The sequence below is a fragment of the Bicyclus anynana genome, chromosome 14, assembly GCF_947172395.1.
Source record: "Bicyclus anynana chromosome 14, ilBicAnyn1.1, whole genome shotgun sequence".
In the NCBI taxonomy this organism is placed as follows: Eukaryota; Metazoa; Arthropoda; class Insecta; order Lepidoptera; family Nymphalidae; genus Bicyclus; species Bicyclus anynana.
Window position 1 is genome coordinate 15,943,764 of NC_069096.1, and position 18,920 is coordinate 15,962,683.

General features: G+C 37.6%; 1 protein-coding gene across 1 annotated transcript; it reads right to left on the reverse strand.

The window, feature by feature from the left end:
• Positions 1-363: 363 nt before the first annotated feature.
• LOC112057728 (uncharacterized) lies at positions 364-13,289 on the reverse strand. Its single transcript, XM_052885562.1, has 18 exons — positions 13,139-13,289; positions 12,364-12,580; positions 11,808-11,918; positions 10,987-11,185; positions 10,195-10,416; positions 9,475-9,579; positions 9,024-9,179; positions 8,216-8,271; positions 7,054-7,313; positions 6,371-6,480; positions 5,024-5,130; positions 4,141-4,251; positions 3,751-3,805; positions 3,401-3,544; positions 2,755-2,934; positions 1,851-1,955; positions 1,464-1,619; positions 364-451 (listed from the first exon to the last, which is right to left on the reverse strand). Exons 1-18 carry the CDS (start codon positions 13,287-13,289, stop codon positions 398-400), a joined length of 2,499 nt encoding a protein of 832 aa, XP_052741522.1. The 3' UTR covers positions 364-397.
• Between the last annotated feature and the right edge of the window lie 5,631 nt (positions 13,290-18,920).

Genomic DNA, 18,920 nt, shown 5'->3' on the forward strand with positions numbered 1-18,920 from the left:
GGGAAATACGCAAGTGAAAACGCGGGGCGTCTGCTATATAAAACTGATTTTCGCTTATTAATATTACTAAAACATAATAACACGATGTTTTAGTAATATTAATAAGCGAAAATCTGGTTCCCAGAAAGTTTGTTTTAAACCCTTTTACTCATAATAAAATTTTACATCCCCTTTGTTAAAGGTACATAAAATCATATACCTTTAAGCTTTATATTTTTTTCAAAAAATAGTAGGTACGGTTTCTAATTGTATGCCCACAAACAAAACATTTGTAAACGGGATGAAATAAAAAATAAATTAAAATGACAAATACACTGTAATGTGTATTATTTTTATTCGTTTAGTATGGTGCAACAGATAAGATAAAGCAGACATAAATTATTATTATTATTTCAAATTATGTTTCTACTTGTTTTAACACAGTGAAGAAGGAATACGACGCCTTTATAATCTGAAATACAAAATACAGAGTATAAATATTTTCAAATATATCGATACTAATATTATAAAAACAAAGATTTCATTTATTTCATTTATTAACACTCAAGCAATACATATTTTACATTATATAATATAAAAATTATACTAGTCACACTTTTATTTTAAAATGCAAGCTATGGAGCCCAGTTTGGACGTAGCTTTAGTTGTCGAGTGTTAGGGAGATCGTTTTTAGTATTTTTCTATATCATGCAAAGAGTTTGTTTGTTTACTTGTTACGCGTTGTATATATTATCCCCGTGCTCCTACGGGAACAGGAACCACGCGGTATCAGCTAGTTATGTATAAAGATATTGCAGCCAGTGCACCTACAACAAAGGAAAGTCTAGCAATTATTGCTCGGCAACACATAAGATCTATCTGGGGATATAAAGTTGAGCAATGTGGTAACAAGTATATTTGGCGCCACATAATAATATTCATTTGGTTGGGAAACAGATTTTTTTTCTATATCATACATTGTTAAGGGTCCATTTACAGGAGCAGCACGTTGCCAGCCGACTGCAGTCGACTGCTGTTGACTGCCGGCAGATGTCGGCGACAGCAGTCACCGGTAGCAGTTGCGGTTCGTGTAAATGAACCTTGTCCAGAAGGGGCGAATTCGTAGCGAATCGTATCGCGCGAATTCATACGCGCGTTGTCGGAGTACTAGACATCAATAAATCGCATCCACAAGCATCGGGCGAATTCAAAATACGCGCGTAAATCGCGTGCACTACGCTAGACTCGCTAGGCGCGTAATTCACGCGTATTGCGCGCGAGTCGAGATACTAGGAACGCCTTGTTGCGTCCAGTTAACGCGCGAACTCAAGAACGAGTGCACGTTTAACTCCATGTTTCGTACTGAATTCCCCCCCAAATGCTCGCGCGTTGGTACTAGCCCTGTGGACGCAACGGCCGCGAGTAATACGCGCGAGAGAATCGCGGCGAATTCGCCCTTTCTGGACTGAGCCTAAGTAACTCACAGACATGAAGGAGGCGAGCGAGAGTTGTGTGAAGCCACCAGCGGTCAGCCGCGCGGCGTGACGCGTCCGCGTCATCACGATGAGCAGCGAGCGGCGCAGGGAAACGCTGCACCAGTACCAGGGACACTCGTACGCGGCAGTGGACACATCTTCGCTCTGTGGACAATGTGAAGCTAATAAAATAAAATCTTTTCCACGTCTTAGGATCGGCTTTCACCTGACACTTGAGGCGTGACAATGCGGCGTATGTAGTTAATCTATTTTATTGAAAGATGGTTTGGCTATGATAAGAGACGTTGGCATAATAGAAACGCACTGTTGAATTATTTACAATGGTACAGGGAGAGGTGTAGCCTGCGCAGTACTTGCTGTTAAGAACTATATTACCTCTTCAACGAGCTGGTTGCCATGGTAACAGTACAAGAACACCTGCAGCATCATGACCACCAAGTAAGCCACCATGGATATCACGCGAACTAGACTGGTAGACTCCTGAAATATAAAACGCGATAAAAGTAAATCCTCATTTTTTCCTGACGTAAAAAAGTCTGTCCGCGTATTTGTGTGTATTTTAAACTATTGAGGCTTAGTCTTTTTTTTTAAGCTTAAGAGTATATGTTATTTTTTAAATTGAGAACCTTAAATCATACATAAAGATCAAATGATATTAACGATGCAATATCCGTACATCTATTGTCTTAAAAATCTTAGCTCATTAAAGCCATCGCACCAGTTCTATCTCGCCTCATACGGTTTCTATTCTTTATGTGGATATATAACAGCAAAACGGAGCATTTTTTTACTGGTTTTTTGTCTTCATTTCGGTATTTTTCGACATAATAATATGTTCTAGGTTAACGCATTCCATAATCAACATCTGTACTTACCGTCAACGCAATCCCATCGATTGCGTTCAAGTGTAAACCTATTTCATATGAAAAATAATTTAGTAGAGTAAAAAAACAGATCGCCTCGGTCACGCACTGTCAGCAGGTGAGAGGATGCGGGTTAATTATAGCATTTGTTCAAAAATGGTGCTTTTTATTTAAAAATCCACTTTTGAATAAAGGCATTTGGGCTTATCGGATGGTGGGTAGCGAGCATTAGCATCGGCTATTTTATTGACCTGTAACTTTTTACGCCCACAGTAAAAAAAATCATATTAAAACAAGGATTTAATCGTAATCTAGTTATTGTATGCAATTTCACAAATTGGGTCAGATCCACATTTTTTTTAAATAAAGACCACACCGTTGTCTTTTATTTCAGAAGATTGTTGATGCTCACTTACAAAGGCGAGCTGGTACGCGGTGACGCATATGATGACCATGGAGACAGAGAACTGCGCCAGGATGGGCGTGGAGAAGCATTTCTGCAGCTGCATCACCTGCGCCAGCACATCCTGGTGTCGCCGCGCGCAACGTCGCAGGCGTCTGCTTGCCACTGCCTCACTCGCGGCGGTCAAAAGACCCTGAGGTAAACAGAGAGCCTGTCATAGCTAGACCTTCGTCAATGCATAAAATAGAAAGCTAGTCAGCCCAAACTCTTAAACTTTATAGTTTTAATGGCAAAGGGTTGACACGAGACTAAGAAATAATGAAGATGCTTGAAGGCCTTTGGACCGCTTTCACCTTCACACAGGAAGTAAAGTAAAAGAAATTGTAAGGATTTTAACATGAATGTAAATTTTTAAAAGATCTACAGATGAGTTTATTTCTGGCTCTTTTTAGCAGAACTAGCCTTCCAACCCCGTGGTAGTCTTGACGAAACTTGATGTTTCAAAAGTCCCTACGTCAACTTCAAAACAATAAATTTAGATTAATTTTTTTAGATAAAGTATCAGGTGACTGAGGAGATGTTTTCGAATGTCATCGCAAATAAATAAAATAAGCTGTTAGTTACGCGGGTTTTTACTTTGATATGAATATCAGTATTACGTGATCGGCAATGTCGAGTCCATCGCACAGAGTGGTGAGTGACACGCTCAGCAGGCGCAGACGACAGCGGCAGAGAGATATCAGTGACGTCACGACGGTGTCAAGGCAGATGTTGATAACTGCTGCTAGGAATATTGCGACGCACTGAAAGCGAATCAAATAGAGTTCAGATAGTAAAACTAAAAAGTACTGCTTATCGAAATCCTAAGGGCCATAGCTCATTAGAGCTATCCGGCACGCAAGCAGCCCTTTATTTCTTTTTAAAAGTGTCAAAGTTTTCTTCCAAATCTAATCTATTTACGAGTATTACTAAAATTAGTTGCTTCTACTACATTGGCAGAAATAATAACCTGATGCGTGTACGTCAATTGATAAGCCGGTGTTTTAGATGTGTCGTATGGATACCTGAAAATATTTATAATTATTAGGTTATTATTTACATTTGATATAATATACAATTAAATGCTGTTTTAAATTATAAAAAAATAACACTTAGGTGCCTACAATCATCATCGTCATCATTTAGAAAATGGACGCCCACTGCTGGGCATAAGACTTTCAAATACCCATCCAGTCTCTCACTCACAAACTATGTATACAATCAAGAAATGGGTAAATGAACCGGATCGAACCGGTCAACACTGGACTTGTCGCTATGGGGTCTTTGGTACCCTGACGTGCAAAGAGTTTAAAAGAAATAATTGTAAACTAAGAATAATACGAATGCATAATATTACTACCAGGCTCGCAGGGGCAGTTGATTCTTCTCAGCGCTGGACGCCCAGCCGAACACTGTCATCATCGACAGTGAGAAGTATAGACACAACTGCTTAGTCGTCTCGGCATCGTAACTGTACACACATATTTTCACTTATCTGGCTCAAAAAGTCCCTCATTAAAGCTCTGTGGCGCTATTCCGTAACGACGTTCATATAACTTTATAGTCTTAGTCTCTTTTTAGTCTTTACTTTTTTACTTTTACTTTAAGTTTCAAATTCTTGTCTATAAATCTCTATATATAGTATTGTTTTAGAAAGAGAGATAGACACAAATCCGGATTCACATTGTCGAGTTGTTAAAATATCGTTACAGTGTAGTGCTACTGTGGATTTTTACAGTTTTTAGTATGTGTGACTGCTTAGGATTCATTTACACGAGCAGCACGCAGCTGGCAACTGCTACCGGCTGCAATCGTCGGTAAATTGCTGCTCGTGTAAATGAACCCTTACGGCCAGTTTCTTCATCGTAAGTAACAGTCAAAGTAACGTCATAAAGCAAAAGTGACGGTCTTAATCACGGAAAAATAAAGTCTTCTTTACTACTTACTACTTTTACTGTTACTTTAGCTTTACATGAAGAAACTGGCTGTTAGTCAGAACCAGTGGCGTAGCTAGGGGCGAATGCGATTCTCATTCACGGCTTCGCACTGAAAAGGCCTAGCGAAGCTTTGTATGATCTTGACTTCTATTTTAGGTATGTCCGATTGAGGGAATGAGATAAAAAGTCAGAAAGATAAAGTTAAAAAGGCACTTCTTATTATTCTGAATCGACTGAAATATTAGGGGAACCAAGTTGTCATAAAAACAAAATGAATCATTGCAATATACAAACACAGTTTGGTACCTCTCAATGATGGACCGGCCCGCGCGCCTGCTCTCATTGGACAACTCCTGGTTAGACTCCGCCATCATACGCTGAATCAGTTTCTTCCTCCACATGACGTTTATCATCTAGATACATAACCAAAATTAAATACATTAAAAATGTATTACTGTGCTTAGTTATTTCACATTCAAAGTCATTTTTTTTTAAATATTTGGCATATTTTTATATGACCAATATTCTCATTCCCCTCCCACTAGTTGGGAAAGACTGTATTAGGAGTGAGTAAGACAATAGACCAACGGGGTGGGGATCGAACCACCACCCTCCCGTGATGAGTCCGACCGCTCTTACTATTGAGGCTATTGAGGCTATTAGCTATTGAGGTCATTAATTAAATTAGCCAAAAGTCGTAAGTACCTCAACCAACTACGTGACCTTAAAGACCTCCTCCAGAGCAGTTTGTTCAAAAATATTATTTGTTCTTTTAAATAAATGAAATATTCCACAATACAGTACTATTACTTTACTTACGTTTACTAATTCAAGACACTATATAACATAGTCTCAGTTTCTGTTTTAATCTAAGTAGGTACTAAGATCCATGTCTTACTAGCGATTTTTGCTATAACCGTTAGACCACCAGAGAATGAAATAGAACGGTGAAATATACGGCAAGATTGCCTTTTTTATCTCTGAACATTGCTACGATTGTTATAAATTGGCCTATAATTCTAACCATAAATTAATTGTCTACATTTTTCTGTATTATTTGATGGTGCAAAGTGCATATTTACTCTTAGATACATGCAAAAATAAGGCCCACAGTCAGCGACTATGGGCCTTACTTTTGCATTTTGCGGACTATCGGTCTTATTAGAAGACTCAAAGTCACTCACCGGGCGATGGAGCGGGCTATGCTTGGAATTTCTCTGCGTGATCGAATCAGGAATAAGGAGATCCGCAGACGACCCAAAGTCACTGACATTAGTTCACGCTCAGCGAATCGCGAAGCTGAAGTGGCAATGGGCAGGCCACATAGTTCGAAGAGCCCATGAAAGTTGGGATCCCAAGGTGCTGGAATGGCGACCCCGCACCGGAAAGCGCAGTGTTGGTCGACCCCCCACTAGGTGGACCGAGGATATCTAGCGGTTGCAGCGATCCGCTGGATGCTGGCGGCTCGAGACCGTTGTGCTTGGAGGTCCATGCAAGAGGCCTATGTCCTCAGTGGACGTCTATCGGCTGATAAGGTAAGTTACGCAGAGATGCCTACCCGTTGACTGGACTCTTTGTGAACATATATTGGAAAAGGAATTGTCTACTTTGTATACGTCTGCCCTACATATAAACCTTGTGCTACACCCGTACCTTAGTGGCGAGAGCCAGGTTGGTGAAGAGCAGGAAGATGGTGCCGGTCATGTATGGCACGTTGCCCCACACCTGGATGAGGTCCCCGACTTGCACGATGATGTACGTACCTATTCCAATATACAAAAACAATACAAGCAAATATGTTTTACAGAGCCTCCAAAATCTCCATGATAATAGGTCCAAATTTGGCCTTTTTCCCACTTAGGTCCGACACTATTCATGGTTAATCTACGGTGGTGTTCCTACATAGCCACCTAAGCCCGAATTTTGTTCCAACGCCAATTATGGCAAATAATTTTGCCGTGTTTGTCTGTGCCTTTATTAGCTTCAAAACAGCTAAACGGATTTTGATGTGTCTTTTTATAATTAAAATGTTCTCTCTATCTACGATACAAGCCGGTTTATCTTAATCGGCCTTTATTGTAGCATTATCAACATTTTCATAACGAATTTTTGACACAAAATTAGCCATTTACGAGTATCTGATAGCACAAAAGCCACAATCTCCCAAACTGCATAATTGCCTACCGAACCTTTGGTAAAAGCATGGACAGAGGACTTATAAAATGACGATAGTATGGTTGTCATAGATTTCAAACTATACAGTATTGACTGCTAGGGGCTTCTAAATTTTTTTACTATCATGGACTATCATATCCATTATCATCACTATTACTTACCAACAATAGACATCAACGATAGTAATGAATAACAATTGTAAAGCTGCTTTTGGTATCCGGTCAAATATTGTGGACGCCATAGCCCGAACATCAGAAATATTGTCTGAGTGATTTTTAAAGATAAGTTAATGTTATCTGAAATCTTCATGTTTGTAGTTCCAATTTTGAATTTTGATAGAATGTAAACTTTTAATGTAACGTCGATCCTTAATATAGCGCTGTAACCGGTTGTTATAAACCAGGTGGAAGAAACAGTTGTTCTGTTTGCAAGCTTTACTTTTAATGATTGCAATTTTTGATCTACTTAGTAAGTTTGAACGATTGCGAATTTAAGGTCCAAGAGATCAAGTACTTTATTGAGATATAAAATATTTGGTTTTTCATCCTTGTGAGAAGTTTTGTTGAGTACCCCGGAGTTGGGAGGTTCGTGATCTAACGCATCCGCGCCTCAGACAAGGACGCAATGACAACATTTGATAATAATCGTTAAAGAGTCACAATATCACCCAATGCACGCAAACCCGTTTAGGAACGAGTAGTGGGATTATGCTTCAAATTCTGTAATGAAGCCCTGAGTACTGCAGTGGACAGTTACAAATAGGATAATCGATATTTTACTAAATATTCGGTATTTATAACCTGCACATAAGTTCACCCAGTGTCGAAATAGTGATCTAAATAATGGTAATGAAAATATTTATATATGCAAATTAAGTTACTTCACTGAGTTTAATTTTCAATGGATTTTCAATTCAATTCAACTCTTGAAATCCATTTTGCAAAATATAGACCGAGAAACGAGAAAATAGGGGAAAAGTTGCGCGCCAATTAAACTAAAAATGCTCCACTAAATTTCAATTTCACACTGTTGACGACAAAATAAAAAACGGTTTGTGATAAGTGCTCATTAATATTTAATAATGTGTACATGTGTGACTCTACGTAACATGTGGACACCAGTAATTACGATATTACTCTAATCAACACCTCGAGGGTGTCATTACAACCCTTAGGCATCTAATTATACATTGATATATGTGACATTGACGTTCTATCTGTTGCTGCTTTATGTGGAAAGTCTTGAGTTTGATTTTCTGCTGGGAATTTCTATACTTTCCCCTTACGGAAGGTATAGAATTTTTTTGTAGGCGGTATTGCTTAATTTCTAGAATCGACTTGCTGTAGCAGCGTGAACATGGAGTACGATGTTTTTAATATCTGAAAGCAGAACAAATTATGTTTTAGTGACTGAAGCCAGAATTTTGACCTTCGACAGTGACATTTTACAATTTCATTAATGATATTCCGTTACATGTAATTTCTAGCTTCTTGAGAATTTGTGCAAATTCTCAAGAAAAATTAGATTGTTATCCATAAACCAGAGCCACAAATGTGATACATCACCGTTTACTTCATCAGAGATGTCTTTACGCCCTTCGGTCTTAAAAAGAAGTGACTATTTACACGTAAACCGTACGAATTGGTTTATTTTAATTCTTACAGCTAGGTCTTAAAAATAAAAGATGTCAGCAAACACTAGAAATAGAAAAGGACCCAATATAAAACCTTGTCAAACGCCCTGCATTTGCATTTGGAAATTGCATCCTGCAAATTATCTTTTTAATGCTTTTCTTCCGAGTTCTGTCACTGAGATAAGAGCAACATGTCTGGACTAGAGTAATAGAGTTTTGTGATAGCAATCGATGCTTTGGATAGGCCACAGGCGAACCGGGGGAGTTTGTACGCTGCACCTGCCATGTTTTTTTTTTATTCTTTACAAGTTAGCCCTTGACTGTAATCTCACCTGGTGGTAATTGACGATGCAATATAAGTTGGAAGCGGGCTAACTTGTTAAGAGGAGGATGAAAATCCACACCCCTTTCGGTTTTTACACGACATCGTACCGGAACGCTAAATCGCTTGGCCTCCTCCACCTCCTCACTCTGTCACAACAAGTCAGTTGAACTTACAGCCATGAAAGAAGCTAAAGACAGCGTGGTGAAGCCGCCAACCGTGAGCTTGCTGACGCGGCGGCACCTCCTCATGAGGATGATGACGGAGCGTCGCACAGGCACGCTGCAGGCGTACCAGGGGAACTCGTACGCTGCGCCTGCCACCTCCTCACTCTGAGGGAACAAGTTGTTTGCGATACATGTTTTAAAATCAATGGCAATGGGCAACATTCCCCACCTGTAGTGCTAAAATTAATGGTATGGTAAAGAACAAATACACAGAATTATGCGTTCAAAATGAGTAATTTTATTGTGGTTATTATAATGAAGATCTCTTTCTAAACTTTTTATCCGATTGCCCTGTTTATTGTGATCTCTTCCGTTATTATGGTATTCGGTATACGACTTAAGTTTAGGATGTTTAGATTATTTATCTATAAGCTTATAAATATATTTAGTAGAAATTTACCTCCAGGGAAAGTTGATTGCCTTGATAGCAATAGATGAACACTTGAAACATCATGTTCAGCAGATAGGTGCACATCGAGAGCAATCGAATCGGATTACTTGTTTGCTGGAATCAAATGTATAACAATAAATTATGTTAGTAAAGTAATGAACGCCTATATAGAATTATACTGCTCGTATTTTTTTAAAATATACTATTTAGTGAGGTTCTTGACTGAAGTTACAAAATTTTAATTCCAATTTCCCCTTCTATTTATATTATCGACAGTGCACGGTGCACGGAAAAAAATAATTAATTAAGATTATGTATGTACATAGGTACATGATCATAATTAATCAATAAAATTTATCCTTTAGTTACATTTTGCACAGCACTCATACGATGTTCTCGGCGTCAGTTTCTTTCAAAACCCCGGGAGCCATGGATATTTCCAGATAAAAAGATTTCTAAATGTTGCTCAATAACTTCCTTTATCTTCCAGTGAATTTTCCATTACAACCGGTTCAGACGGTCCAGAGATTAGCTCGGACCAATAGATAGACAGACAAAAACTTTAAAAACGTTTGTATTTATTTTAGTATCGTTTAAATGGCTATATGCACTTAAGAAAACATGTAATCACAAATCACGCACTTCGATTTAATTTAAATGTATTGATGTGTTTTTTTATTTAAAAGTAACAACGCCTGCTTCTATTCAATAACCACAATTTGACTGTACCGCGGTCATCTGAAACGCTGTCACGCATATAATAACCAGGGACACGGCCAGCTGGACGAAGGTCGGTTCTGAGAAGCAGTGCTGCAGCTGGTTGGCTGCCTCCAGCGCCTTCTGGTGCTGGACCACGCAGCAACCGAGTCTCCTCTTGACTAGCACCTCCTGTTCTTGCGACAGCATGAGCGTATATGGAGATGGTTTGAGAGATACTCTGGTTGACGTCTCCTGAAAAACACGGCTCTTGATTTACTAAATAGCTCCTTGCTGTATCATCATCATCATTATATCAGCCGATGGACGTCCACTGCAGGACATTGGCCTCTTGTATTGGACTTCCTCCAAACATCATGATCCTGAGCCATCTGCATCAGATTGATGATGTCAGTCCACCTGGTTGGGGGTCGACAGATGTGCCCCGCCCATTGCCACTTCAGCTTTACGACACGTTGAGCTATGTCGGTCACTTTGGTTCTTCTGCAGATATCCTCATTTTAGATTCGATCACGAAGAGATACTCCGAAACTCCGAACTGTAAAACTCTGAGCCCAGCGTAGTCAGCACTGGGTAAAACTTTGTGATGAACGTAAAAACGTAACACACAGCCCCTTGCTGTATAGTTTATTCTATTTATTTGTAAAACTACTACTTAATGGCAAAGCAAGACTCCTTTTTTACAGGCATTCCAGTATTTACGAAGGTCTGAAGAGATCACCGAGAGAGATTTCCGGTGAAACAAAGCTGATGTCCTTTCTCCTGTAGGATGTAACACACTCAGATACAGAGCTATTATCTCACCTCGTCAATAGGATGCATCTCATTACACAGGTTCTTCAAAGCCAGCCCCAACAGTCGCAGGCGGCACCGACACTGCGCTATGAGTGTGCTCACTAGGGTGTCTTTGCTCACATTGAGGAACGCGGCTAAAAACAGAGCCAGTATCTGATGGAGATACGTTAACTCGTATGCTGGTGATTTGCTTGTATCGTAAGGGTACCTGGCGAGACATGACAAGGCATTAAGCCCGTAATATTTTATAATACAATACAAGTAATATAATACAAGTAAAAAAAAATATATACAGAGTGTTTTGGAGTATATCCTATAACTTTAAGGTGTTGACAAGTCCACTTATAGAAGCCGAACTTCATTACTAACTTATTTAACTTAAAAAAAAAATTTATATTTTCATAAAAAGTAATTTAAACAATTCTGACTATCCATGTTAACACACGCCTTTATCTATGCTTGCATTTAAAAATACGTAATCGTAGTGGTAAGACTGTCCATACCGACGAGATATTGCATCTTTATTACTTATTTTTATTTTAATTCATGATATTTATCAATGAATAAGTTTGGCTAGGTGGGTAATGAAGAATATAAGGATGTAAGGAGCACAATTTAAGATTTATTTACAAAATGAATATTTTTTACTCCGAAAATATTCATTTCGCGCATTTAAGCAAACAAACAAACAAACTCATCAGCTTTATAATATTAGTATAGATTTGATACACCTTATCTTTAGAATCTTCTCTTCTATATAGAAAAAAGACCTGGTTTAGCTATGGGACATTAAAAATAGGGTGTAATACATACTTCAATTTATGACGTACCAAGCTTGAAGAGGCAATTTGTTCTTCTCCGCACTAGACGCCCAACCGAAGATGGTGAAGAAGGTGAAAATGAAGAATATAAATTGGTGCCACCTTGTCTCCCGGTTACAGCTAAGAACATTCATACTGTTAATATAAGTATACAGTAATAATTTTTAAGCGAAGCAACATAAAAAATAAAATGTATTTAAAAACTCCGTCCTTCCGACAAAATTTTAATAAAAATAGTGATTGTACGCAAGTACGCAAATGAAAATTTTAGAAGGAATATTTTTCGTTTTTTTTGATCACATAAAAACGTGATAAAAAAAGGTCTTTTGCTCGTAGCGTAACATTATGAACGCATTAAATCAAACAAACAAACTTTACAATCAACGGATTTTTCTTGGTTCACAAGCATATGTATATTATGCCTATCGGCTTAATAATAAATATAATCGGCTTTATAATTAATCCATTTCAAATTTCAGGCAAATCGGTTCAATAGTAGCGAGATGAAGTACACGTACCTACTTACAGACAAACATTCACTATAATATTAGCGTGATTTTGTTACCTTCTTACTATAGCTTGCCCTTCAGAACTCTTTTCTCCCCTGAGAATGATATCAGCATCAGTAATAATTTGTTGTATTTTCTCCCTCCTCGCCAATACGTTGAATATCTTAATTGACTGAGACAAATTCGTGAACAGAAGGAACGACGTGGCCGTCATTGCAGGAAGGTTTCCCCATATGAGATACAAGTCCACTATTTGAATGATAAGATATGTTCCTAGAATTTAATTTTTTTTTAATCAATGGCAAGGTAGCCCTTGACTGCTATCTCACCTGATGTTAAGTGACGATGCAGTCGTGAGACGCGAGATTACTTAAAAGGGGTACCGTGAAGCACACATGCAAAATTAACTGCCTACACTAAGGATTCATTACGAATCTGTAAGTATTAGAGAAAGAAAATTCCAATTTGTATGATTTGTACGTAAAATGCTTACGCTAATAGAAAGTATTGTGCATGACACTAGGTACAGCTTCATGTTATTCTATTTATTTGTTAGATATTATGCTAAAAGTACAAAATCTTTAGTATTTTTGTATTACTACAATTGTCTTTTTCTGGCTTAAAAAGCGTTACGAACACTAAATCGCTCTGCTGGTATCGTGGTAACTAGGGACGACCAATGGCTACCACCAGATAGATATGATATTGAAAAAGACATATTGTATACTGGATAATTTCAAAAATTTCCAGATATTTTATTCAAAAATACCTTTACAATAACTACTGTACCAATACTGATTTAAAGTTTCACTTGCCCAAAAGAACACTTACCTAAAAGAAACATAAACGAAACGAATCCGTACAAGATGTAAAGCAATTTCCCAGTACCCACCAAACCTTGTGGCGCCCAAAAGCCTGTCAATCTTAACGCCGTCAGAGACAGTCTTACAGAGAAATTGATGTTTTTTATAGGTATCTCCATCTTGAACCTTAAAGCTTTATAAAATAGAGAATTTTAGCCACTATTACTACACTTATAGATTAGACACCTATATTGCCACACCCCAGTGCATCGAAGAACCCGTTAAGCAGTTTCAGTTATTATCATTCATCATCATCACTGTTGAGACGAGTCTCTTCTCAGAATGAAAGGGTTATTATCATTAGCATCTGATAATGATCGTTTCATAATCATTCACCCATCACCCAAACATATAACTCCACAATCCAGAACAGGAGAAGCATTATGGGTCTAAGCTCCAAATGTGTCTTATCAGAGAAAGAAGGTCCCAATTCCCATTTTCCCAAATTTATTGGTTTGGGACTGACTTTAAAATGCAGTAATAATTTATAGTGTCCTCAAATTTTTCAAGATTCTATCGAGCGATCCTGACCTTACCAAACAAAATCAAAACGATACGTTGTCAAACAAAAAATAATTTTTTAAATCGTTCCAGGAGTATTCGAGTAATCGGGGACGGGCATAATATAATAAAAATATTTTCGTCGAAATATAATAAAAAATATTTCGACGAAAATATTTCCAGTCCTAAAGATCCCCGCACCGGAAAGTGCGTGTTGGTCGACGCACAAAAGAAGATGACACTTAACGTGTCGCAGGGAACCGCTGGTTGCAGGTGGATCAGGGTTGTAAAGTTTGGAAGTCCCTATAAAAGGCCTGAGTTCAGTGGACGCCCATCGGCTCATATGATGATGATGATGATGTACTGTATCAATGACAGAGTTGTCAAACGCGTTCAATCTTGCCCTTTGTTCAAAACAACTGAGCACGACTAAATGGCAATTTTGTGTGTAGTCTTTGTTTCATAATTATCGTATAAAATACAAACGAAAAGCTCACGAAAATTGTAGCCTTAGTAGAATTTAGTCATGAATTAAAGTTATCAGGGATAAAACACAGTTTCATTTTTATGTAGACGAACCTTTTTGAAATTTGAACCTTTTACCAAACGGATTCACTACAAGACATACAAAACAAAACGAAACTTTGCCGTGATTTGTAAAAAAATGAAACTCTCTCTTATTTACTTGTAAAGTTTACTATGCCATGACATACAAACATAAGGACCACAGTATATAAGTGTTTAAAATAATATTATGACCTAATAAATAAACTAACTAAAAATAGCTTTATCGTTACTTTGTAAGCCGTAGAAGTGGGTAGGAGAAGATTACCAGCAAAATCTCTCTTGACATTAATTACCATAAAAAACTCTATTACCAGCAAAAAACAGCAAGTTCCAAAGGATATCTGAAGCTCTGTCTCTAATCTAGTAGGATCCTACCTTAAAATATGGCTGGGCAGAAAGAACATCACGAACGGAGAAGGTGAGTGTTGTCGATTTTAAAGGAATTCCTTAACTCTACACCTGTTGGTCACTAGTAACAGGCTCTGTTTGGAGTTTTTCTCTGTACCATACAATATACCCAGCAGCCGCAAGGTAAATCCATGGATTACTAAGATATTCGTCTAACTGAACAAATTTTTTCGACTAGCATACTATCGATAGTTAGTATTATAGTAGAAAAACCCTAATAGAACATTTGGGTCAATGTAGGCTATTTTTTTGATACCCAGAAAATGTTGACAACCCCTGATGTAATAGGTGCTGACAATTATCAGCAGACTGTGCAAGTATTAAGCGCGGACACACACAATTATGTCATTATTTACAATAGCTCGCTTTGTTTTGCTTTAGTTTCCAACTAATTTGTAAGTTTAATACTGTTTTAACTACTGAAAACCTGCGGCTTTGTCTTAAAATGCTTATTTAAAAAACTAACTAAATAGCTTTATTCAAAAATTTCTTACAAAGAAAAGCTCGTTATGCCGTAATTCTACTCGAGACGTTCGTGGCACGAAGCCATGGTCTAACTACTAATCTGTGGGCCTTCGAGGCGAATATCAATAAAAAATAACTTCATATCACTACTACTACCTTAGTACCTACCCATTTCACAGTCGGGCGATGAAAACCAACGCTACACCACTGAATTTCACACAGTTGGATTTTTTTTTGTTAATAAACACGCTTACTTTGGGGCTAAGTAATATATTTATTTATTATTTATATAAATATATAAATATTTTGTATTGAACAAAGTTACGTTATAACCCATATTGTAATACTTGTACATTTATCACGATAAGGGCCCGCATAGCGGCGGCGGCCTTTGACAGAAGTGTCCCGCCGTTATCAGCGTCACAGCCTTTCAGCAGACAGACACACACACACTCTGGCAATTTGATCACTATTTATTAGTGAACAAATCTAACAAGTCAATTAAATTACGAGTATTTAATTAAATATAGTATATTATAGTGTTAATGATTATAATTAGCGATAAAAAAGCTTAGAAATGAAATGCTATAAATAACTGGCTAGTGGCTACTCGTACCTATTATATTAAATCATCATCATCATTATAAACCGATGGATGTCCACTGCTGGACATATGTCTCTTGCATGGATCTCTGAGCACAACGGTTTCGAGCCGCCAGCATCCAGCGGCTCCCTGCTACCCGCTTCATATCCTCGGTCCGCATAGGGGGGTCGACCAACACTTATAATAAATACCTATTGTTAAATGGTGATAAACTAAGAAAGAAAGAAAGAAAGACAATAAATTTATTCATATCTAAAAGTTACAGACAGTCAATAAATACCTTATCCTTATGACAGCATGTCTGTCTGTAACCCTTAAAAAGAAAGGGTGTACAGCTCAGCATATGCCATGCACTACATACAAGCATAATACACGGCGCTGATTTTCAGCTGAGACCCGTGTGACGTCACAGCTAATATGAATACATTCAAATAAACAAAATTAAAATAAGCAGCAAATATGTGTTACAATATAAAATAAATAATTATTAATTAAACTATAGATATAATGTGATACGAGTATGTAATATGAAAAATGACAATGTTGTTTAAATAAAAACCTGACTGAATTTGTTGTGGGCTCTTTTCGGAAAATGATGAGTTTGGAACCCTTTGCAAGTCCCTTTGAAAGTCACTTTGCAGTCCGTGGGTTAAGTACCCACGGACTGCAAAGTGACTTTGCCATTAAATGGTTGCGCGGCGGAAAACTGTAAAATTAATTACTGATCAAATGACCGACGCAAAAAACGTGGTTCGTAGCTCCTCGTATTTTAGAATTGAAACGTATTAATTGACGTAGCTTTCATGTGTTACGGTTTGGTAAGGAGACGTTGACTAAAGTCTATACGTGTTTTGACTGATAATGGATTTTGCACATTTTCGCGTAGATTTTTCACAAAAATTTACAAGATACATTTTAATTACAATGACCAAAAATCGATGATGCGAACACGTAAGCATACGACACTATCGTATTGTGTTACGCTTTAGTGACTTTGCAAGTTTTAAGCAATTTCAACTTCAATACCAACCATCGAATGATTCGAGCAGAACTATTGACAAACCCGCCAAAAAACCCAAGACCGAGAAATAAAATGACATTTACAAAACCGACCAAATACCAAACAGCTCAAATAGCCAATTTCATTATGCCAAAGCTGATTGACTACAATAGAGAAACAATAAACATGCAAGTGCAAGAAAAATACAACTGGTTAGAAAGAACAATCAAATCATCTATTCAACAAAGGACTAATAACAAAGACCTATCTGACAAGTGGAAGTCTGCTAAAACTACCAATCTTCTTAATGAACGAGCTGACCTAATCAATGGAAAAAGTACTAACGACAGACGAAAGAAAATAGCAAAACTCAGCAAAGAAATAAAAGAAAGTATAAGAAAAGACAGAACTCAGAGAAGAATGGAAACAATGGAGAGACACATTTTGCAGACAGGAGGAATAAAAAAGGCTAATAAGGAGCTAAATAACACAAAGGACTGGATCGTACAGATGAAAGATGATAATAGATTGAAAGAAAACCGACGACAAGGAATTTTAGGAATCGCTACATCTTATTACAAGAAACAATACGAATGTACTAGAGTGGAAGAAGAAATAGAAATGTTAGAAATGTCAACCGTACCCAGTATCATGCAGGAAGAAGTAGAATTCGCTCTAGAAACTCAAAAAGACGATAAAGCTCCGGGACCAGACGGAATAAGCAACGAATTATTAAAACAAACAAAACAGGTAATAACACCTATTCTCAAAGAAATCTTCAATGATATCACAAATTCAGAATCGATTCCACAGCAATGGACCGAATCTAATATAATCCTTTTGTACAAAAAAGGGGATCAGTACGATATCGGAAACTACCGGCCTATAAGTCTGATGTCCAACGTATATAAAATATTTGCTAAAATTATACTCAAACGAATTGAAAGAAAACTTGATGAACAACAGCCAGTAGAACAGGCAGGCTTCAGAAAAGAATACTCGGTTCTTGATCATATCCATGCTGTTAGACAAATCATTGAGAAGTATGGGGAATATCAACTTAAATACTACATAGCATTTGTCGATTATAGCAAGGCTTTCGACTCGCTATTACATACGAAAATCTGGGTGGCGTTGAATGACCAAGGTATAGAACAAAAATACATAAGATTGATCCGAAATGTCTACAAAAACAGCTCTGCCTGCATTCAGCTAGAAAAGAAAGGAGAACCATTTAAGATACAAAAAGGAGTAAGACAAGGAGATCCGCTCTCTCCAAAACTTTTCTCCGCTGTCTTAGAAATGATCTTCAGAAATTTTGAATGGGAAAATCTTGGTCTTAATATCGACGGCCGCACACTTACACACTTAAGATTTGCTGATGATATTGTGTTATTCGCAAAAACAGCAGGAGACCTTAATATAATGTTAAATGACCTAGCATGTGAAAGCGGAAAAGTAGGACTGAAATTAAATCCCGAAAAAACAAAAGTAATGACCAATGGAATTGAAAGCAGCATAATAGTAAGCGAGTCACAGATTGACTATGTTGAAGAATATATATACCTCGGACAGTTGATATCACCTACAGATAATGTAAACAAAGAAGTCGAAAGAAGAATAGCAAACGGTTGGAAAAGATATTGGGGCTTACGGGAAGTAATGAAAGACAAAAACTTACACATAGCAACAAAGAGCAAATTATTCAATGTCTGCGTCCTACCAATCTTAATCTATGGAAGTCAAACATGGGCCATAACGAAAAACATAGCCAATAGACTTACCATTTGCCAACGAGCAATGGAGAGGAGCATGTTGGGAGTAAAAAGAGCAGATAGAATAAGAAACAGTAATATTAGGAAAAAGACCAAAATACAGGATGTGACCTTAAAAGTAAAAAGGCTAAAATGGAAGTGGTCGGGACACATGATCAGAGGAAAGGACAAGTGGAGCAAAATAATTACACAGTGGTATCCAAGAGAAGGGAAAAGGAACAGAGGAAGGCAACAAAAAAGATGGGAAGATGATATCAGACAGGTTGCTGGGAAAACCTGGACTAGAGTAGCCAGAGAAAGAACTGAATGGAGAAGGTTGGAGGAGGCCTTTGCCGATTGGCAAACGGACCTACAGAAAGTAAATAAAAACGAAATATACGAAAAATTTTAAATGTATAAACGATATAGTATTTAAATGTATGAAATATTT

Excerpts from the sequence above, each read along its gene's own strand:
- LOC112057728 (XM_052885562.1), bottom strand. The coding sequence starts at position 13,289 with ATGGAGATACCTATAAAAAACATCAATTTCTCTGTAAGACTGTCTCTG. Across the intron at positions 3,806-4,140 it reads CAACTGCCCCTGCGAGCCTG|GTATCCATACGACACATCTA; the intron begins GTAGTAATATTA and ends AAATATTTTCAG. Across the intron at positions 1,956-2,754 it reads CCGCGTACCAGCTCGCCTTT|GAGTCTACCAGTCTAGTTCG; the intron begins GTAAGTGAGCAT and ends TTTATATTTCAG.